Source organism: Miniopterus natalensis, chromosome 4 (genome assembly GCF_054644295.1).
Source record: "Miniopterus natalensis isolate mMinNat1 chromosome 4, mMinNat1.hap1, whole genome shotgun sequence".
NCBI lineage: Eukaryota > Metazoa > Chordata > Mammalia > Chiroptera > Miniopteridae > Miniopterus > Miniopterus natalensis.
Genome location: NC_142084.1, coordinates 17,432,543 through 17,451,826, shown reverse-complemented (window position 1 = coordinate 17,451,826; position 19,284 = coordinate 17,432,543). Strand labels below are relative to the sequence as shown.

Sequence of the window (19,284 nt, the reverse complement as noted above, 5' to 3'; positions counted from 1 at the left end):
ATAAAATCTCTCAAACAAGCAGCTGGCCTCAGTGCGCCCCATACCTCTCGATAAGTGGCCCCAGGCCTGGCACTAGTGGCAGCCTGCATTGGTTCATAGCTTGGCCTCTCCTGGATACCTCCAAGCCCAGCACAAGTAGCAGCCAGCTACGGATTGCTGTGTAGCTCATGCTGGGTGACCCTGGGCAAGGCACTGGCAGAGGCTGACTTTGTACCTCCTGGGAGGCCCCAGAGACAGTGCATCCGGTAGTCAGCTTCAGCCATGCTGGATTACAACCCTACCACATCCACGAGTGACACACTCAAGGGGCACACTTGGGGAACACCAAAGCTCCACTGAAGTAAATCCTGCTCCATAGGGGTGTCTCCAGTACAGCAACTCTTTGATTGTAGCTGCAGCTGGTCCTCACAGCCGATTGGCCTGGGGGTTGACTCCTCCCAGTGACGCCAATAGCAACCAAGGCTCAACTACAGCAGAACAGTACACACAGCCCACACCAGGGAGCACCTAAAAGACTCAGCTCAGGTGACTAGGGAGACTGAGCCACTGGGCCCTATAGGACACCTACTACACAAATCCACTCTAAAAATTCCAGGAGACATAGCAGCTCTACCTAATATATAGAAACAAACACCAGGAAGCAGCCAAAATGAGGAGGCAAAGAAACATGTCACAAAACAAAGAACAGAAGAAACCTCCAGAAAAAGAAGTAAATGAAATGGAGCCAAGCAAGCTACTAGATATAGAGTTCAAAACAATAGTCATAGGGTTGCTCAAGGATCTTAGTAAGACTATTAAGGAAATTGGTGAGATCATTAATGACACAATAAAGTACCAGTCAGAAATGAAGGCTACATGAACTGAAATGAATAATAATTTAGAGGGAATCGACAGAGTACAGGGCGCTGAGAATCAAATCAGCAATCTGGAATATGAAGAAGCAAAAAAACAATCAGAAGAGCAAAAAGAAAAAAGAATCCAGAAATATGAAAATAGTGTACGGAGTCTCTGGGACAACTTCAAGTGGCCCAATATTCACATTATGGGTGTGCCAGAAGGAGAAGAAAGAGACCAAGAAATTGAAAACCTAGTTGGAAAAATGATGACAGAAAACTTCCCCTACCTGGGGAAAGAAATAGACTTACAAGTCCAGGAAGCACAAAGAGTCCCAAACAAGAGGAACCCAAAGAGGCCCACACCAAGACAGATCACAATTAAAATGCCAAAGGTTAAAGACAAAGAGAGAATCTTAAAAACAGCAAGAGAAAAGCAATTAGTTACCTACAAGGGAGCACTCATACGACTGTCAGCTGATTTCTCAACAGAAACTTTGCAGGCCAGAATGGAGTGGTAAGAAATATTCAAAGTGATGAAAAGCAAGAACCTACAACCAAGATTACTCTGCCCAGCAAAGCTATCATTTAGAACTGAAGGTCAAATAAAGAGCTTCGTAGATAAGAAAAAGCTAAAGGAGTTCATCACCACCAAACCAGTATTACATGAAATGTTGAAGGGTCTTCTTTAAGAAGAAGCTAATGAAGGAAAGAATCTGACAAACAAAACTCGCCCAGAGACATTAAAGCATGCAACAGACTGTCATATCTCAGAGGGAAGAGATAAGAGGGAAGGAGGGTGGGGGGTGGGAGATTAACCAAAGAAGTTATATGCATATATGCATAACCCATGGACACAGACAATAATGTGGTGAAGGCCTGGGGAGGGGGTGGGAGCAAAGTGGAGGGGATCAATGGGGGGGGCGGGATGGGACACCTGTAATACTTTCAACAATAAAGATAAATTTTAAAATAGTAATAATAATAATAAATATACAAGGACTGGGTAACGCTATTCCCACTCAATCCATGACTGATTCCCAATACTTAACATGTATTAGAACAGGGGCAACAAACTACCTGTAATGACCAGATAATACTTGAGGTTTTTTGGGCCTTTTGGTGATTGTCCCAACTACACAACTCTTCCAATGTAGCAAGAAAGCAGCCATAGGTAACACATAAATGAATGAGTATGACTATGTACCAATAAAACTTTTTATGGACACTGAAATCTGAATTTCACACAATTTTCATGAGTCATGGAATATTCTTCTTTTATTTTTTCCCCTAACCATTTTAACATTTAAAAAAATGTTAAAAACAACTTAGCTTGTGGGTCGTTCAAAAACAGGCAGCAGTCCCAATATGGCCACAGGCCATAATTTGCTAGTCCCTGTGTTAGAAACTTCATGACTGGTATTAATACCGACCTTTCAAATTGCATAATTCTAGCAGCCCCTGAAATTCCATGCCCCAACCTCCTTCTCCCTCACGCAGGAAACAGAAAACAGAGAACTTGGTAATTCAAAGCAAATAACAGAAAAATTGAGACTATGAATTGCCCAAAATCAAATAATCTAAACTGGTTATTAAAAACAAGGCAACCTTTTACCATTGGAGAACTTTTATACTATAAGAGAGCTTGTTTTAATTTAATATGGACTAACAAGAGGAAAAGTTAGTCTGAATGAAAGACTTTAAAATGCATTTTTACTGTTCACCAAGGAAGTATTACTGCAAAGCAGAAGGCCTAACAGGCCTCTTTTAATGAATAGATGACTCATCTGTAATCAGCACATTAATTGTTGGGATTCAAATGGGTGCTCTTAAAGTACCGGGAAAAATAGCTTCATTTTTAAAGCAGGTTAAGCATTCCCCCTACAGCCTTTTTTTAAAGTATCAATTTGCTTTGCAAACTATTTCTTTCCAAAGACTGTAGAAGTAAACTTCTATGAAACCCTAAGAGATTTATCACAAATTCTAGGCTATTAAATTTCAAATATTTTTAAAAGTCACATGAATGTGCATAAGAAACATTGCATTGCCATTACTTTCAGTATTACAAAATCAGTGTTGTTAGTCTCCCAGTCCCTAGGGATGACACTGTACCTTTTGCCTTTTTTCGACCCTTTCAAAGTATTTCGAAAGTTGTCTTCATCTTGAAGTTTCACTTCTCTTGCTCCAGTCTGGAGATTCAGCCGCACATGGGATCCCCCAGGGACAGCTTGACCTAAAAGCCAAGAAGAGAAAAGGCTCATGAAGTATACAGTCCTCAGAGGAACACTGGTGGAATGGCTGGCTAACAAGTCAATAGGACTTACTAGTTCATGAAGACCAGACTCTGCAGTATTCAGTTACCTGGATCCATCCATATTTCCTTCCCTCCTTCCCTCCTTCCCCCCGTCCTTATCCCTACTCTGTCCATCTCCCTCTCTTTCTTCCTCCCTCCCTCCATCTCTCTCTCTCTCTCTCTCTCTCTCTCACACACACACACACACACACACACACACATGCATGCACACACACCAATCACAATTCTCCTTTTGCTAATCCATATCAAATAAAGGGATGAAGCAAGGTGGGCAAAGGTATCTGCAGTTTAATCCAGAGACTAATGTCCCCCGGTTAGAACCTGCATATTTAAGCCATTCAGTTTTCTTTAAATTGAGCTATAATAAGCCTTTTTGTTTTGTCCAGTAGATGAATGGTGAATACCTACTTACCCTTCAGGATATGGCTACATTACTGGCTCCTCCACTACATCCTTTGTGCCCCTCCCCTGACAGCTTGCCATTCCAGCAAGCTTACACCTCACCACCCTCATCAATTTGATCAGGCTCCCTCTATGAGGCTCTCCCCTTCCTGGCACAGAGACTATCTCCTTTTTTATTTTCCCAGCCTCCAGGCCAGAGCTTGTCATATATAATTTGTGACACTTAATGTTTATAAGAAGGAAGAAGCAAGGGACTGAAAAGCAGGAGGACATGCCAAGCCAAGGAGGCAGGGATTGGAACCAAGAAAAACTAAAATCCTATACCCACCTACATCAGAAGAGCTGACCCACTAGCTGGGCAAACAAGTGTTGTAAATTAATGGGCTATCCATATACATTGTACAAAATTACCCAAGGATAGTTAAAAAGCAACTTGCAAGATCACATACTACAAATGAATGTTACACTTATTCATTCATGCAACTGATATTTACCAAGCAACTACTATACACCAGGCCACTGTGGTAGACAGGTTCTAGGAATACAAAAGAGGAATGTTGATGGCTGCAGGAATGGAGAATTTCAAGGGGAAAAGCTCTTCAGGAGTTTGGAAATGTATAAACAGAGATGCTGCTCGGACACTTGAGCTTTGACTCTTTTTCCTGACAGAGGATGGCATTATCTTGCTGTTGCTGAATTTCATTCAAGAATCCCCACTCCCACCCCACAAAAGGGTAACAGAGCAAACATTCCTTAAGGGGAAACACATAGCACAAGTTCTCTCAAAATGATCCCATAAACCCTGAATGTAAAAGAGTAGCAATGTAGCATGAATTCAGGTTTTCTCAATTCTAGCAGGACCATAGTGAACTCCAAGTTTCACCGACCACCATGCTTCCATCACAGAACCAGGGAGCCAAAGAAACACCATGCCAAGACATGCTGTTCTGTTCCTGCTGTTCCACTTCAGCAGGGAGTTTCTGTATCTTTGGCTAAAAAATAAATGGGAACTTAAGTACCTCAGTGTATGTGCATAATGACCCTCTTCTAACCTCAAACCTTTCCCAAATGCTTCAAGGATAAAAAATATGTTCAGGTAGAGTGGGGAAACCTTTCTCTGGGGAGGCTTCCTGTATAAGGTTAAGTTGAGGATTAAATGAGGCAAAAAGTGAGAGCTAGACTGGGAAGAAAGGGAATCCCAAATAGATGGAGCCCTGTGTGCAAAGGCTCAGGCACAGAAACTGACAGGCTGCATGCAGGAGGCAAAGAGCAGAAGAGGCTGAAAGAACTACAAGGGCTGTGGGGGTTGCTGGCTTGGTGAGCCATCAGGAAGCCCAGGTTGGGGATGAAAATAGAGCTAATGGCTGAGGAAGCTGTTTCTGGGAGGAGATGAAGCCACATACTAGCAAGAATGTTTATCCTATTCCTATGGTCATGGGGAAAGAGTTATCTTCTTTAGCATTAGTCTTATATCTGAACATGTGGAGGGGAGAGGCTGTCTCACCTAGAGAGATTCAAAAATGACAAAACAACAGCTGGCTAAATGCTAGGCAGGTCATCCTTCATATTTCTCTACTTTGCCACCCCCTACTCCATACTCAATCTATCTCCAAAACCTGGTGATTTTTCCTGCTATATGTCTCTTGAATTCATACCCTTCTTTCTGTCCTCCCATCACTGCTCTTGTTCAAACTACTCTCTCTTGTGGACCCTGCCAGAGCCTCCCAACTGACCTCCCCTATCTACTCTTGCCTCCCAATCTATGTGTTCTTTACAACGAATGATTTTCCTTTTTCAAAATACAAATCTGACTATGTAATTATCCTGCTTCAAACCTTGTAATGGCCTCCTACTGTTCTTAGAATAAAGATGGAAGTCCTCATGCTGGTCAATGAGGCCCTTTAGTATCTAATCCTTGCCTGCCCCTTCAGGCTTGTCCACAACTCACTCCCCCTGCTCTAGGACACACTGGTCTTTTCCCATTCCATGAAAGAACCATGCTCCTTCCTACGATGGAGCCATTCCACTCCTGCTCCCTTTGCTCAAAATTCTCTTTCCAACCCCAGCCTCCATCTCCTTCCCTTTTCAATCTCAGCTAAGAGTCACTTCCTCTGAGCCCTGGCCAGCATGCTCAGTGGTTAGAGGTCAGCTCCACGCACCAAAGGGTTGCGGGTTTGATTCCGAGTCAAGGGCATGTACCTGTGTTGCAGGGTCACGGGTTTGATTCCAAGTCAAGGGCACGTACCTGTGTTGCAAGTTGGATTCCCTAGCCCTGGTCAGGGTGTGTTCGGGAGGCAACCAATCAATGTGTCTCTCTCATATTGATGTTTCTCTCTCTCCCCCTCCCTCCCTTCCACACTCTAAAAATGGAAAAAAATATATCCTCAGGCGAGGATTAACAAAAAATACCCAAAAAAGGTCACTTCCTCTGAGAGCATCCTCTATTTCTCAGACCAGATCCAGCTGCCCCCTAAAGGCTTTCACAGCACATGACCCTTTTTTAAAAACTAGCACTTTTACCACAATCAGTAGTTATATTTTAGCTGGTTATTTTTTTAACCTGGTAAATATAAATGCTCATCATTTTATCCCCAGAGCCTATCACAGGGCCTAGCATATAGTAAACCCTCAATAATTATTTGTTGAGTGAAAAATTAAATGTGAAAGAGAGAAAATCTTAACTGATCTAGAGGTGTGTGGAAAGGCCAACAAGGATTTTCACTAGGGCAAGTATATTCATAATAATTAGCAGTCACGTTAATAGTTATTTTTACTAGTAATAGTACTAATACTACTGCTACTACTACTAATAGCAGCATCTTGCATTTTCAGACTTTTGGTCAAAATTAGAAATGGAAAAGGAAAAAGTATGTGACTTTATAAGTTTAAAAACGTAACAGGTTATACCATGCTAAGCTAGCCAAGGATGAGACTAGGATCTTATGTGAATCAATTTATTTTATTTGGGGAAATTCCAAAATTAATCCCTTCACATAAGCCACCACAGGGGGTAAGAGCAACCACAATAGCATTAACTTAAAATACAGGTTACGCTCATTTAAAATACACAAAACCAACCATGGCAGTAGCAGTGGCAGAGGCAGCAGCAAACACAGTATTTTCAAATGTTTCCACCCCACTGGGAAAAAGGCCAAGTTAAAGAGAGTGTGTGATCTGACCTGCATCCCTCTAGGGCCTCTGTGAAGGGACTACAACACTGGGGAAAAGCACAGCAGAGGCAAAAAGTCACAAGATACATGCAAGTAAAGAGTTAGGAATTGAGGCAGGAGGCAGAGGGCAAGGGAACAGGCAGAAAATAAGATGGGGATCTAGAAAGGCAAAGAGGCCTAAATTGTCTGTTTCCCCCACTGGCTCCCTGGGGACAGACCTCAGCCTAAGGAAGCTCTCTGTCTATAATAAGTAGAGCCTTGTCCAAATTAAGTAAGGCCACATCATACTTGAGCTGTGACTCCCACTGGAACTCTCTGTCACGAATTTCAATCACAGTCCAAGACCCAGGTAACACTCCTGCTTTCCCCATGGGGAGTAGAGGGAGAATCTGTGGTATATTGCATTACTGTCACCGATTTTCTTCCCTCCTGGGTGTATTCACACCCTTTGCCTCTTATACAGTAAGAGTAAGATTAGAGTGGTAGAGTGGACTTTTATAGCCCTTGACTTTGTACTTAGCTTGTAATATGCCTTGGCCAGCTGGATGTTAGCAAATGCATCACAGAGGTTTGAAACATGCCTGTGTGTTTGGCTCATCTCTTGCAATTCTGCCATCATCATGAGAAGACCATGTTCCACTATATTCCAGTCCAAGAAGAATGAGAGACCCACAGAGCAGACCTGGATCCAAACTACAGATTGGAGCTAAATCCAGCTAAGCCCAGCCATGGTCAGCCAAGTATAGCTGATGTGCAGGCATGTGAGCAAGAATAAAAGACTGAATTTAACTTTTTATTTTGTACCACCTTTAACCTACACAAAAGTTACAAAAGTAATACAGTTTCTAAATATTGCTAACATAGCCTTTCCAAATGTTAATATCTTACATAGCCATAGACGATTATCAGAACTGGGAAATTAACAATACCATTTACCAAACTATAAAGATCCTTTTCATTAGTGTTTCCACTAATCTCTTTTCGGTTCCAGAATCCCATATGGCCTTTGGTTATTTCTCCCTAGTATCCTGTAGTCTGCAACAGTTCCTCAGACTTCCCCTGTCTTTTATGACTCTGAAACCCTGAGGAATACTGATTAATTATTCAGGACTACCTGGTATCTTCTCATGATTAAACTAAGGTCATACATCTTTGTCAGGAAAACCACAGAAATGATGCAGTAGTGTTCTCAGTGCTTCATATTACAAAGTTTATGATGTCAATATGACTTCTTACTGCTTAATACCGGCCTTGATCAACTAAGAAAAGTAATCTCTATGGAGCTTTTTCACTGTAGCAAACCAAAATAAATGCAAACTGCCAAACTGTGGGAAATAGTTTGGCAGTTTCTCAAAAAGTTAAACAGAGTAACCACATGAACCCAGCAATTCCACATCTACTAGGTATATAGAAAGAAAATGAAAAGATATGTTCACACTAAAACTTGTACATTAATCCTTGTTACAGCATTATTTATAATAGTCAAAATGTGGAAACAATCCAAATGTCCATCAATTGATAAAAGAATATACAAAATGTGGTATATCCATATAGTGAAATAATATTCAGCCATTAAAAGGAATGAAATACTGATATATACTACAATATGGACAGACTTTAAATACTTTACACAGAGTGAAAAAAGCCACATATCATATGGTTCCTTTTAAATGAAATGTCCAGAATAGACAAATCAAGAGACACAGTACATTAGTGGCTGTCAGGGGCTCAGGGGAGGGAAGAATGGGGAATGACCACCAATAGGCATGAGGTATTTTTTGTGGGTGATGAAACTGTTCTAAAATTACATAGTGGTGATGACTGCACAATATTGTGCATATACTAAAAACCACTGAATTGTTTTAAAAAATTATGAGGAAATACTCTGAGATTATACGAATCCTTTTTTTCCTCCTCACACCACACCATCAGGGGAATCCATGTGCAACAGTTACCACTGTGGTGATCTAATGACAATTTTCTACTTCCCTCCTTCCTCACACATACTTAAAATTTCATTGCAAGGAAAAACTGTCACTCCTCCATCTATTTAATTATTTACTTATACTAGTATGGACTCGTAGATATTTTATTCTATAAGTTATAATCCAATACTATCATTATTTATTTTGTTGCTCAAATTGTTTCAGCTTTGGCAATTAGGAGCTCCTTCAGGTTGACTCTTGTATTTCTTTAACAAGTCCCTGCCCCCCATCATTTTCTTTTTTCAGGTATTTCCTTCCTTTCTGTTTTCATAAAATGTTCCAAGTTCATCTTGTATTTTCCTTTCCCTAGAATCAACTATTTCTCAAAGAACCCTAGTTTATTTTATTCAAGAACAGTGTTTAGAAACCAAGATCTGAGTGTGAAATGTGCTCATTACTACTACGTTGTCACTGCTTCTAGACCCTTTCAATGAGACCTAAGAAATGTATATGTGCGTATACATTTATACACATATATACTTCTGTATCTATTTGCCTATATATCTAATTTAAAACTAAGTTTATACTTATATCTCAGATTCCAATCTAACATCACACAGTTCATTTGTCTTCCCCCTTTCCTTATTTGTAACTTCTTTCTCCAATTGTGAGAAACCTGGCTCTTACTGTCTGCAATATATTTATTTGTTGTTCAATTCTAGTACACATATAAACTAGTTTCAAAATTTCTAATCTATATCCCTGTGAGAAACCCATTTACCAAACTAGATCACAGCATTTATGTAGTTTTTTTGTCTTTGGCTTTACTGTACCTGTCTTTAGTTTTATAGTATATCTAGTCAAGATATCATTTCACAAAGTCACTTAGGCTAGTTTTTTTTCTCCTTTACTCCCTTCAGTATAATTATGCTATTAATTTATAATATTTGGTTTATTTATTAGTGTCTGTACTCTATTTTGTAGCTCCAGCTCCTCCACACCCTGGTTACTTTAATTGTTTACTTGGGCCGGGGGCATCTGAAGGGTATGTGAACAATTACTACAGTTCTAAAAGTCAGAGCCATACCAAAAAATTACTGTTGTTTTAAGCCGAGTTTTGAGGTGATTTGTTTATTGTGGCAATTCAGCCTAATGGTCCTGAAACAAGGAAGTTAAAGGTGTCCAATATAAAGAACAGTTCATTTTTCTGAAATTATATAGTTTCTGTATCTTTTTAGTGTTAAAATGTCCTTTCATAAAATGAGATGATGATGATGATAGATGATAGTGGGCTATTTCTGTGTCAAGGTCCTTAACTCAGCCTAGTAAAAAAGTTGGCCTCTGGTTACCCTAAATTTTCTTTTAAAGTTTTTCTGGTCCATGAAACACCCTAGTCTAAAAACATCTAGGGACATTTGAGAATTATTCCCATTGTACGCTTTTCATGAGTGAAATGTATGGCATACAAATTTTATCTCAATAAAGCTGTTTTTAAAAATCATTTCTTTGGATAAAGATCCTTTTGAATCCAGAAAGAGTAATTATCAGATGCAGTCCAAGGTGATAGCAAATATTTCCAGGGGCCAGGATAGACAGCTAAGCTCAGAGCCTAAACACAGTCCCAGAAGGACAGTTCTGGCCAGAGCAGGAAGACGGAAACAGGCCTAGAAAAGCTGAGGCCTTGAAGCACCTGGGCAAGAGGAACCCCGGTTAGGACAGGTAAGAAAGTGATCTAAGAGGCAAACACAAACACAAATGCTCATGAGAGGCAGGCAGGCAAGAGAGATAGTGAGGAGGGCCATCTGCAAGACAACAGGCAGTGATGAGGGCTAAGAAAAATGCCCGCTCTAACACATTTGAATTTTTAAATATAAAAGCCAAACAAAATATATCCATCAATGAAATTCAGCCTGCAGCTAATTTGTGACTGCTGGTCCTATTAATAATTAATTGTTGTATAACTCAGTTTTTGTCCTAACTCATCCCAGTGCCCAGTGATTAAAAAGTTGCCTCTCCAGGACTCAGTGGCAGCGTCCTCCTCAGTTAGCGCCCACGGTGAGGCTGCTGTGCAGATTGACTGCCCTGCTTCAGTAGAGAAAGGGCATACTGAGATGGATGTCACAGCGCTGTTTTTTTGCCTTGACATCAGATACCTCAGTAGTTATATGACTTTGGGAAGGGACAGACATAATGGGGTGTCCTCTGTAGGCTCCTGCCCGGAAACTCCTCTTCCAGGGATGTCTAGGCTCTTTCAAGTCATACCTGAACACAGTGGGAGAAAATCAAGGGCTGCTCCGGCCATGCAACCATGAGTCCTGGAACTCTGCTATCCACTCAGCTCTGTCTTCAAGTATAGGTGAATTTAGCCAAATTCCTTTTTCTGTCTGAATCTTCAGGTCTTTCTCTGTCAAATGAAAAGACTCTCTCATGTCTGCCTTCCCTAATGTGTTAGATTGTTGTGAAGGACAAATAAGAAAACACTGTGTCAGTGCTCAGAAGTTAAAAGTGTTTGAGGAAACACAGCCTCCAAAAGGTAAATGTCAACCAGGATGAAACAAAGATATTTTATTTATTAAGCCCTGTAGGTATGTGTTAACAAGAGTAAAAATTCCCAATTACGCTGAGCTTCTGAAGGGCAGGGACCAATTATTTGTTCCCACAGCTCGAGTTCAACACTAGGCACACAGTAGGCCTCCAGAAAGGTCAGCTTGAATGCCAGTCCCCTGCTCCCACTCCCCAGACCAGAAGGAACAGATAGAACATGGAATAGGAAGCATTGCCCTCACCTCACTGGGGACCTTTAAGCTCTTAACCAGGACTGGTCAGAGCTGAGACTTTACAGGCCTGGTTGCCATGACTACCACAGCCCTTTCCACCTGCTTTTTTTATTCCATACCCCCAAACAAATGCTGGCAAGATCCCTGCTTCACACAAATGAGCATCTATACTATCTCCAAGGCAGGGCTTGAACTGAACCAGTAATAAAAAAAAAAAAAAAAAGTGCACAAACTTCTTTAGGGTGCTGAACTCTGAAGTAATGCTTAATGTTACTATTTTTTAAGGAAAACACAAATGGAGACCTTTTTTAAAAAAGCAAAACATACAGTGAACCAGTCTAGATTGTAGTTGTATTTATGCATTTTCTAAAAGGACTAACCAGTGAAAAAAGGAGAGGAAAAATAATAATATCCTCCAAACTGACTTTTCACTCTTGACTCACAGATTCTAGAATCCGGGCAAGGCCTTAGAAGAGTTCTCTGGCATGCCTTCCAAGCAAGGGTGGAAATTTCTCACCTGCATTAAAGCCCCTCAGAACAAGTGACTCCACAGTTTTCCACAGGGAACAGCTACCCTGAAAGCACCTACCACCCTCTAGAGCTACACTTTCCAAAATCTAATCCACTGTGACCTAACCAATGTCTCCTTCCCAGGCCTCATGGACAGACAATTAACTGGTCACCAACCTCTACATGCCCAATTCACAAGAGCAGTGCTCTTCAAGGACAAGAGCTAGCAATGCTACTGAGATTTCCTGTGTTACAGTTGATGAGGGACTCTGACAACCATCAGGACCAAGGCTCAAAGTCTTCGTATCTAGGACCATGAGGCTCTTTCCACAACTGGTTGGTCAACAAGCACTTACTGAGGACTGGGCGACAGAATGCTGTTTTCTAGGCGTTCCTTCTCCCACCCACAGCTTACTGCACACCCACAGAGGACCGCTTTCCGTGCTGAACACTGGGAAGGATACCACATGAACAAGACTAACTGCTGCCACTGAGGAATACGAAGTAAAGGAGGGGACAGGTAACAACACTTAGAGTTCCAAGTCCAGAGAACGTCTTTCAAGCAAGCAAAGAAATAGGTATATTCAGGGGGTAATCAGTAACTTCATTTGAAGTGTTTGGAGCTCAGCATATAAAACAGGGAGACAAGCAGCAGGGAGGCCAGGTGGATACTTGACCTAGTCAGACATAAGAAAGCCTGAACCAGGGGAAATGAGTCAGGAATGGGAAGAATGAGGGATGATAGTATTTTGACCAGAAAAACTAGAAATCCTATCCTGGCCGTGTCATTAAACACCAGACCTTTAAGCATTTGAAGTGGCCTCTCCCATCAGCCCAGGGGATCTATCAGAACCCCAAATTTTAATATAACCAGAGATGGAATAAGGAGAATAGGAAGAGGGACAGAGGGGCTATTTTTACCCAGAGACTTATGATGGGCATCCCAATCTGTTTCCTAGCCCATTGATTGCCTCTGTTCCCTTTCTATCTCTACCTCATTGTATCCCATGCCTCTCTTTAGCTTAGAAGAAAACCCAGGGAGGCTCATAGATACAGTACAGCCCCTTAATCAGAGCCCCTGGGTTTTTACATCCATGCTAGGGATCTGATTTTCAATAAACCTGTCAACTGCTGTGGTCTACTAGTTCCTGACACTTTTTTATTTTCTTTTTTTAAAGATATGCTCCCCAATTACCACATACTCCTTCATCCCTATGAAATCTTGAATATATTCAGACTTCAATCTATTTTCAACATTGTGTATGTGTATGTGTATGTGTATGTGTATGTGTATGTGTATGTGTATGTGTATGTGTATGTGTATGTGTATGTGTTAGGGGTAAGGAGACTGAGAAAAGTTTCAATAAAATTAGAAGAGAAAGGGAATCACCAAGAGACCAAGGGCCAGGCAGCCGAAAATCAGCCATAGCACAGCTACACTACTTCCAGCTCTCTAAATCCACTTAAAAATTGAGTCAAATAGAACTGCATTTTTTAAATCCTCAGTATAACTGGTGTTAACCATGAGATACTAGCAATGAGGTGGGAGAAAAATAGCAAATTGGAACTGAAGGAGTTAAATGTGCCTATTTCCCAGGGGTCAGGGGCCTTAGCTCCACTATGGCTATTTTTCTGGTGAAGACTCTAGGGGATTCCATGGCGCCTGCATTTCCCACCCAGGTACAATTTCATTAGCAGCTCATTAGCAGCAGTGGCAACCATTTCTGATTTTTTTTTCCATAATATTTATTGGATAATTGACACTTTGAACACATGTTGACTGAGAACCAAATAAAAGTGCTAAAACCACTCATTAGTCAAATTTAAAACACAAAAATTGTATTGTAAACAAACTGTTTGTTCTAATTTATTTTCACCAAACAGAAGTCCTAATATAATAAGGGGATTAAAAAAGCAAAGTGCCAAGATATTGTGCTTTAATTTTTAATCCTTTTTCCCCATCCCACCAATCCCCGGGGATCCTGACATTATAATTGACTCTATTTGTTCTCTTTTACAGCACCTATTACAGCCACAGCCAAACATGGTTCTATGAAGTATTTCAAAACAGTATCAGCTACTCCTGACTTCTACAATTTGCCCGGTACCTGCTGCAAAAGCCCCTCAGCTTGGATGCTCCCTGCCGTGGAAAGAGAAGAAAATCTATAGGTATAAGTGGAGCAAAATTCCTAAGACAGCTCTAAAGTATGGGACCCTTAAATCTCTTTTGGGAGCAGGGGGAGGGGGAACAGAATGCAAATCAGAGTGGGAAAAGAGGAAGACGGAGCAACAGAGAAGGCAGTCTATGAAACAATTAGTCCTAAGTCCTTCCTTCTATCCCCATTGTGGGAGGGGCTCCCTTAAACATAGGCAAGTTGAACAACAAAATGAGGTCAGTCACCTGAGCCTTCTTTCACCTATCAAAGTGTAATGACAATTCCAATTTGTTGCCTCTTAGCTTAAAGTTTTGGATCATCAGTATTAAGAGACCTACTAAGTAGTGCTGTGCTTTCCTTTCTTCGCCTGCACTGCAGTTATAGCCTTTAGCATTTGAGTAACCTAGGCAGCTGTCCAGTCCAGTGATGGAGGGCACAGGCTAAAGAAGACCCAGGTTCCAAGTCCAGTTCCACCACTTAAAAACCTTGGGAAAATAACCTCTGTGGTCCATATACAGAAAGTGACTCAGAGTACCCACTTCATAGAGCTCATGGAGTTCACTGTGAGGAGTAAAAGATAATCCATGTGGAGATGCTTTGGTTGACTCCAGAAAGCTCTCAATAATGATGTTTGCCTTGTTTTTCCCTCTCTCTGACTTGTTGGGCTTTCCCAGTTATAAGACCATGATAAATGGTCAGAATGTTAATAGGCTCTCAGTACATACCTGATTAAGTTCTGTAGAGGAGAGGTAGGTGCATGATTTTTGTAGAATTTTCATACAGACTGCCTCATTAAGGCTGTGAAAAGTTCATTAACAATGAAGGCTTCAGGATATCCAAATTGAGAAGGCAGCAAAGGAGCTGGTTAAATCGGACCTTTACCACACTGAAAACACCCACTATACTTTCCTTGGCTGGGGACACTGGCTGGCCAACCAAACACATTTAAGATGGGGCAGTCTCTTTCCCATTCCCCAAGACATCAAAACAGGAATCAAAGAGGCCATATCCAGCATCATAACTTGGGCAAAATGGAGAAGATTAAAATGAGAACTGCCAGCCAGCAGCAAGAAAGAAGGGTTTCAGGTTTCCAGATAAACTTAATCACAGGCTTAAGCCAGTTTTGCAACAATGCACCATTAAAGTTAAAATCAGCTGCCCTGCTCTGGCTTCCTGCTTCTCAGAGGACTGTGCTGGCAAGTACCCACCCAAGCATGGGCAAGGAGGCCTGGATGTTTCAGGCCGCTGAGCACAGGGGTGGCACTCCAGCAAATCTATGGATGTGTATACTTCTGCCAAGCAGCCTGTTCTATACCTCTATCCCATCATTACAACAGCTGGTGCTTCCCCCACCCATGCCTCCCCACTCAGTGCTCCCAATCCTGAGCACCTAATGTGAGCTCTGCAACTGTCACCTGATTATGTACACTCTATCTGCTACACGCTCTCAAGTTCCATAAAGGGACTCAGGCAGTGCTTGGAAGTTCTGGCCTTTGTGTTCCCTCACACTCATAAGCAGATTCACTCCCTGTTGAGTACTTCTTCTCTGGATCCCTTTTGATAGAAATCACCTCCCAAAAAGCCTTCTCCAGGACACATTCTCTCCACTTCCCATTTCAACTTTACAAAAGAGAAGGCAAATCCCACAGAACTCCAGGGACACCAGCATCATGAGCTAGAAGGGACCTTAGGAGATCATGAGACCTAATCTCCACTGAAAAGATAAATGGTCCCTCGCTGTGCCAGACCTCCTGCCATTGCAGCCAGGCAAAGCATCCCCAAGGACAACTCCGTTGGCACTTCCCTTCTTAAAAACTTTCAGTGGTTCTAGGTTGCCCTCCAAAGTATCAATACCCCTACTGGTGTTCAAAGCCTACCTAGTCTAATAAGACCCTTGCCTGATGTTCTCTGTCTCATCTCCCCTCATCCACAAGTACTGCCCCCCATGCTCTGGTCAAATGCACCCCATGCTTTCCTTGGTCCTTGATACTGCCTTTTGCTTGCTTTAAGCCTGTCAAGTCCAATCCATTTTTAATGGCATGGCTTGAACAAGTCCATGCAGTCTTACTCATTGTCCTTCCTATCAATCTCCATAGTATCTTGCTTATTGCTCTCTCATGACACTTCCTCCATTCATTTTTTCTTAATCATGTTCTCTTAGTTCTTGTTACTCATTAAACAGATACTTAATGGCCACCTATGCCATGCCAGGTTATAGGAAAATCAAGGATGAGACATGGCCTCTATAGTCTTAAGGAAATCACTGGTCTAGTGAGGGAAACAAATCCATAAAAATATGATACTTGTCAAATTTCCCCCAGTAGGATATAGTCTTCTTGAGGTCAGAACATCTTTACATTCCTTATGTTTCTAAACAGAGTGCCTAGTACATAGTAAATGTCCATTGTGTTTATGTTCCCAAACAAAGGTGAGTGATTTTATGGGAAGAAAAGCAAACAATTTTCTGTTTCTGAAATGTGGAGCAGAGGAATGGATTACAGTGAAAACAGTCTTTAATTTGGGACCATGGGAAAAATAAAACTTAATTTAATAAATACGAGACATCTTTTTAAATGTTTCAATTCCACAATATCACTCCTCAACCCACAAAGAAAATAAAAGAGAGGTACAAAAACTAAGAATTGCACAGACAGAAACAGCAAAAGATGGAAATAGAATGGAAGAGAAACATGATTTACTTCTTAACTGTTAGTAAACCACATACATCAGATTTCATTGTGGACTTCAGAGTATTATCACGTCTGATTATGGGCTTTGGTGGATAAACTATTGGTCACAGCCAACAACTATGCTTTATCATTAAACTTTCAAGTGTTCCCAAGTCTACCAAGCAGAAGCAAGAGGGAGAGCTAGTGATTAGGAAGACAACAATAAGAACAATGTCACCTGAGACCAGTTGATAAAGAAGCTGAAATTGTATGTGAAATATTTAAGTGTAAAATTACACTTTTCTGAGACGGTCCATATCTTTCACCAGTTTCTTAAAGAGGTCTGTAATTACTCTCCGAACATACATATAAACATGCATACCTTGGAGATACTTTGAGTCAATAATTGGTAAGGTCACACAGCAACAGGCATTCTAATACACTGTAGTTAAGGATATAAATTAGTGCAAAGCCTTTGGGCATCTGGCAACATCTATTAAAACTATAACTGTTCTTTCCTTTTGACCCAGAAGATTCCACTTCTAGGAATTTATCCAATAGAGACATTTGCAGAAGAGCACAATAATATACGTCTAGAATGTTTACTATAGCATTTTAATAATTATAAACAATGAGAAACAACACAATGTCTATCAGTAGGGGATGTGTCACATAATACAGCATATCCCTTCCACGGAATACCTCTTCAACAAAGAGAGAGGCTGACATAAAAAGATGACTAAGACTAAGCAAAAAGAACAAGTTGCAAATATGTGATTTTATATTTCCTTTTAAAGAACATATATGTTAATGTGGCAGCAGCTAGTTTTATAGCTAGTTTTTTAATCTATCCAAATCCCCACATAAAAACAGACTCAGATAGCAGAGCCAAACCCATAGCAACATTTATGTCAAAACCAAATGAAAAGATACCTATGAATCCTAAAACAGAAGCAGATGAAGACAAATCACCAAATGACATCAGATCTGCATGGGGTATCAGTCTCTGTATGCGAAGACACAGGAAGCAATGAGGTGACTGACAGACTTGAGAAAGGAAAAAGAAAGTATTCACTAAAAAACACAGTGGGCCAATGGGAGAACAGCAGTTGAACCTTGGAGGGATTTTCCCAGTCCAATAGTAGGCAAGTGCAGGAAGCCTGTGGTATATTCTCAAGGGGATAGAGCAATCTAGCCCCACTAAATTCTAAAAGTTAATCAGCCTGGCCAGCGTGGCTGAGCAGCTGAGCATCGACCTAGGATCCAAGAGATCGAGGTTCGATTCCCAGTTGGGGCACATACCTGGGTTGCGGGCTCAATCCCCAGTGGGGGCTTGCAGGAGGCAGCTGATTAATGATGACTCTCTCATCACTGATGTTTCTCTCTCTCCCTCTCCCTTCCTCTCTGTGTAATCAATAAAGATATATTTAAATAAATAAATAAAACAATCAACCAGTGCTCCCCTATCAGGACTGGATCCCACACTGAGAAGACACATCTAGCCTAGTAGTGGAGTAAAAATTTAGCAGAAACGGAATAATAACAATAAAGGAAAGAGAAGGTTGAGATAAAAATTGGGGGAGAAAACAAGAGCCAGGAAACCTCATAGAACAAGCTGCCAGGTTTCCAAGCTATTAAAAACAACAGGAGAGGGAGCACTATAAATTTAGAAAAGGTAATTAAAGCCATGCTTCTTTCAAAAGTTAAAAAAAATCTAATTTCACATAAAAACGAGCAACAGAAAAGGACTGAGGCCAAATCCTATACAGTAAAGTTATTATAAGACAGAAAAAAAGCATAAGGGAAAGAATAACGTCCCCATAGACAATCAAAGCAAGTCAGAAAGAAAGCCATTCAAAATGAGCTACATATATATTTTAAATGATATAAGATATTCAAGAACAAAAATAAGAAATGAAGTGCCAGAACTCAGGAAAAACTGGAAATAGAAGAATAATCACAACAGAAAATGCCTTAAGATACATAGAAGGTGAAAGGAAAATTTGAAAAACCAAAAATAAATAAAGAAAAAAAGTAAAATTTGTCAGAAACTGATAAATAATGAAGATGGACAAAGATGATCCAATATGAGATAAAGAAAGTCCAAACAAGGGAAGAGAACAAATACCAAAAACCATATTCAAGAAAAGTTTCCTAAAATAAAAATATATTTTCAAAAAACTTTGTATTGAAAGAGCATACTGTATACCTGTTGTGAATACTGACCAGGAATGTCCAACGGCAAGACATATTCTAGTAAAATTACTAGGTTTTAAGGGAAAGGAAAAGATCACTTGGGCCTCTAAGCAAAAACAGCAAATGACTTACAAAATAAAGAAAATTAGGCTGTCATCAGTGAGGTAGGGCCTTTGATTAGGTCATGAGGGTAGAGTCCTCATGAATGGGATTAGTGCCCTTACAAGAGAGACCTCAGAGAGCTCTGCTGCCCCTTCCACCAAGTGGGGCCAAAGCGAGAAGACAACCAGAGTGAGCTCTCACCAGACACTAAGTCTGCTAGTGCCTTGATC

The 19,284-nt window shown here is 40.8% G+C and overlaps 1 protein-coding gene across 3 annotated transcripts in view; it reads right to left on the bottom strand.

The window, feature by feature from the left end:
• Nucleotides 1-19,284, bottom strand: part of SIL1 (SIL1 nucleotide exchange factor) — a 252,983-nt gene that overhangs the window by 83,685 nt on the left and 150,014 nt on the right. For all 3 annotated transcript variants that reach the window (XM_087816342.1, XM_087816343.1, XM_016203791.2), the window contains exon 4: nucleotides 2,946-3,066. In XM_087816342.1, coding sequence (XP_087672468.1) covers nucleotides 2,946-3,066 — 121 coding nt within the window. The remainder of the gene's footprint in view (nucleotides 1-2,945; nucleotides 3,067-19,284) is intronic.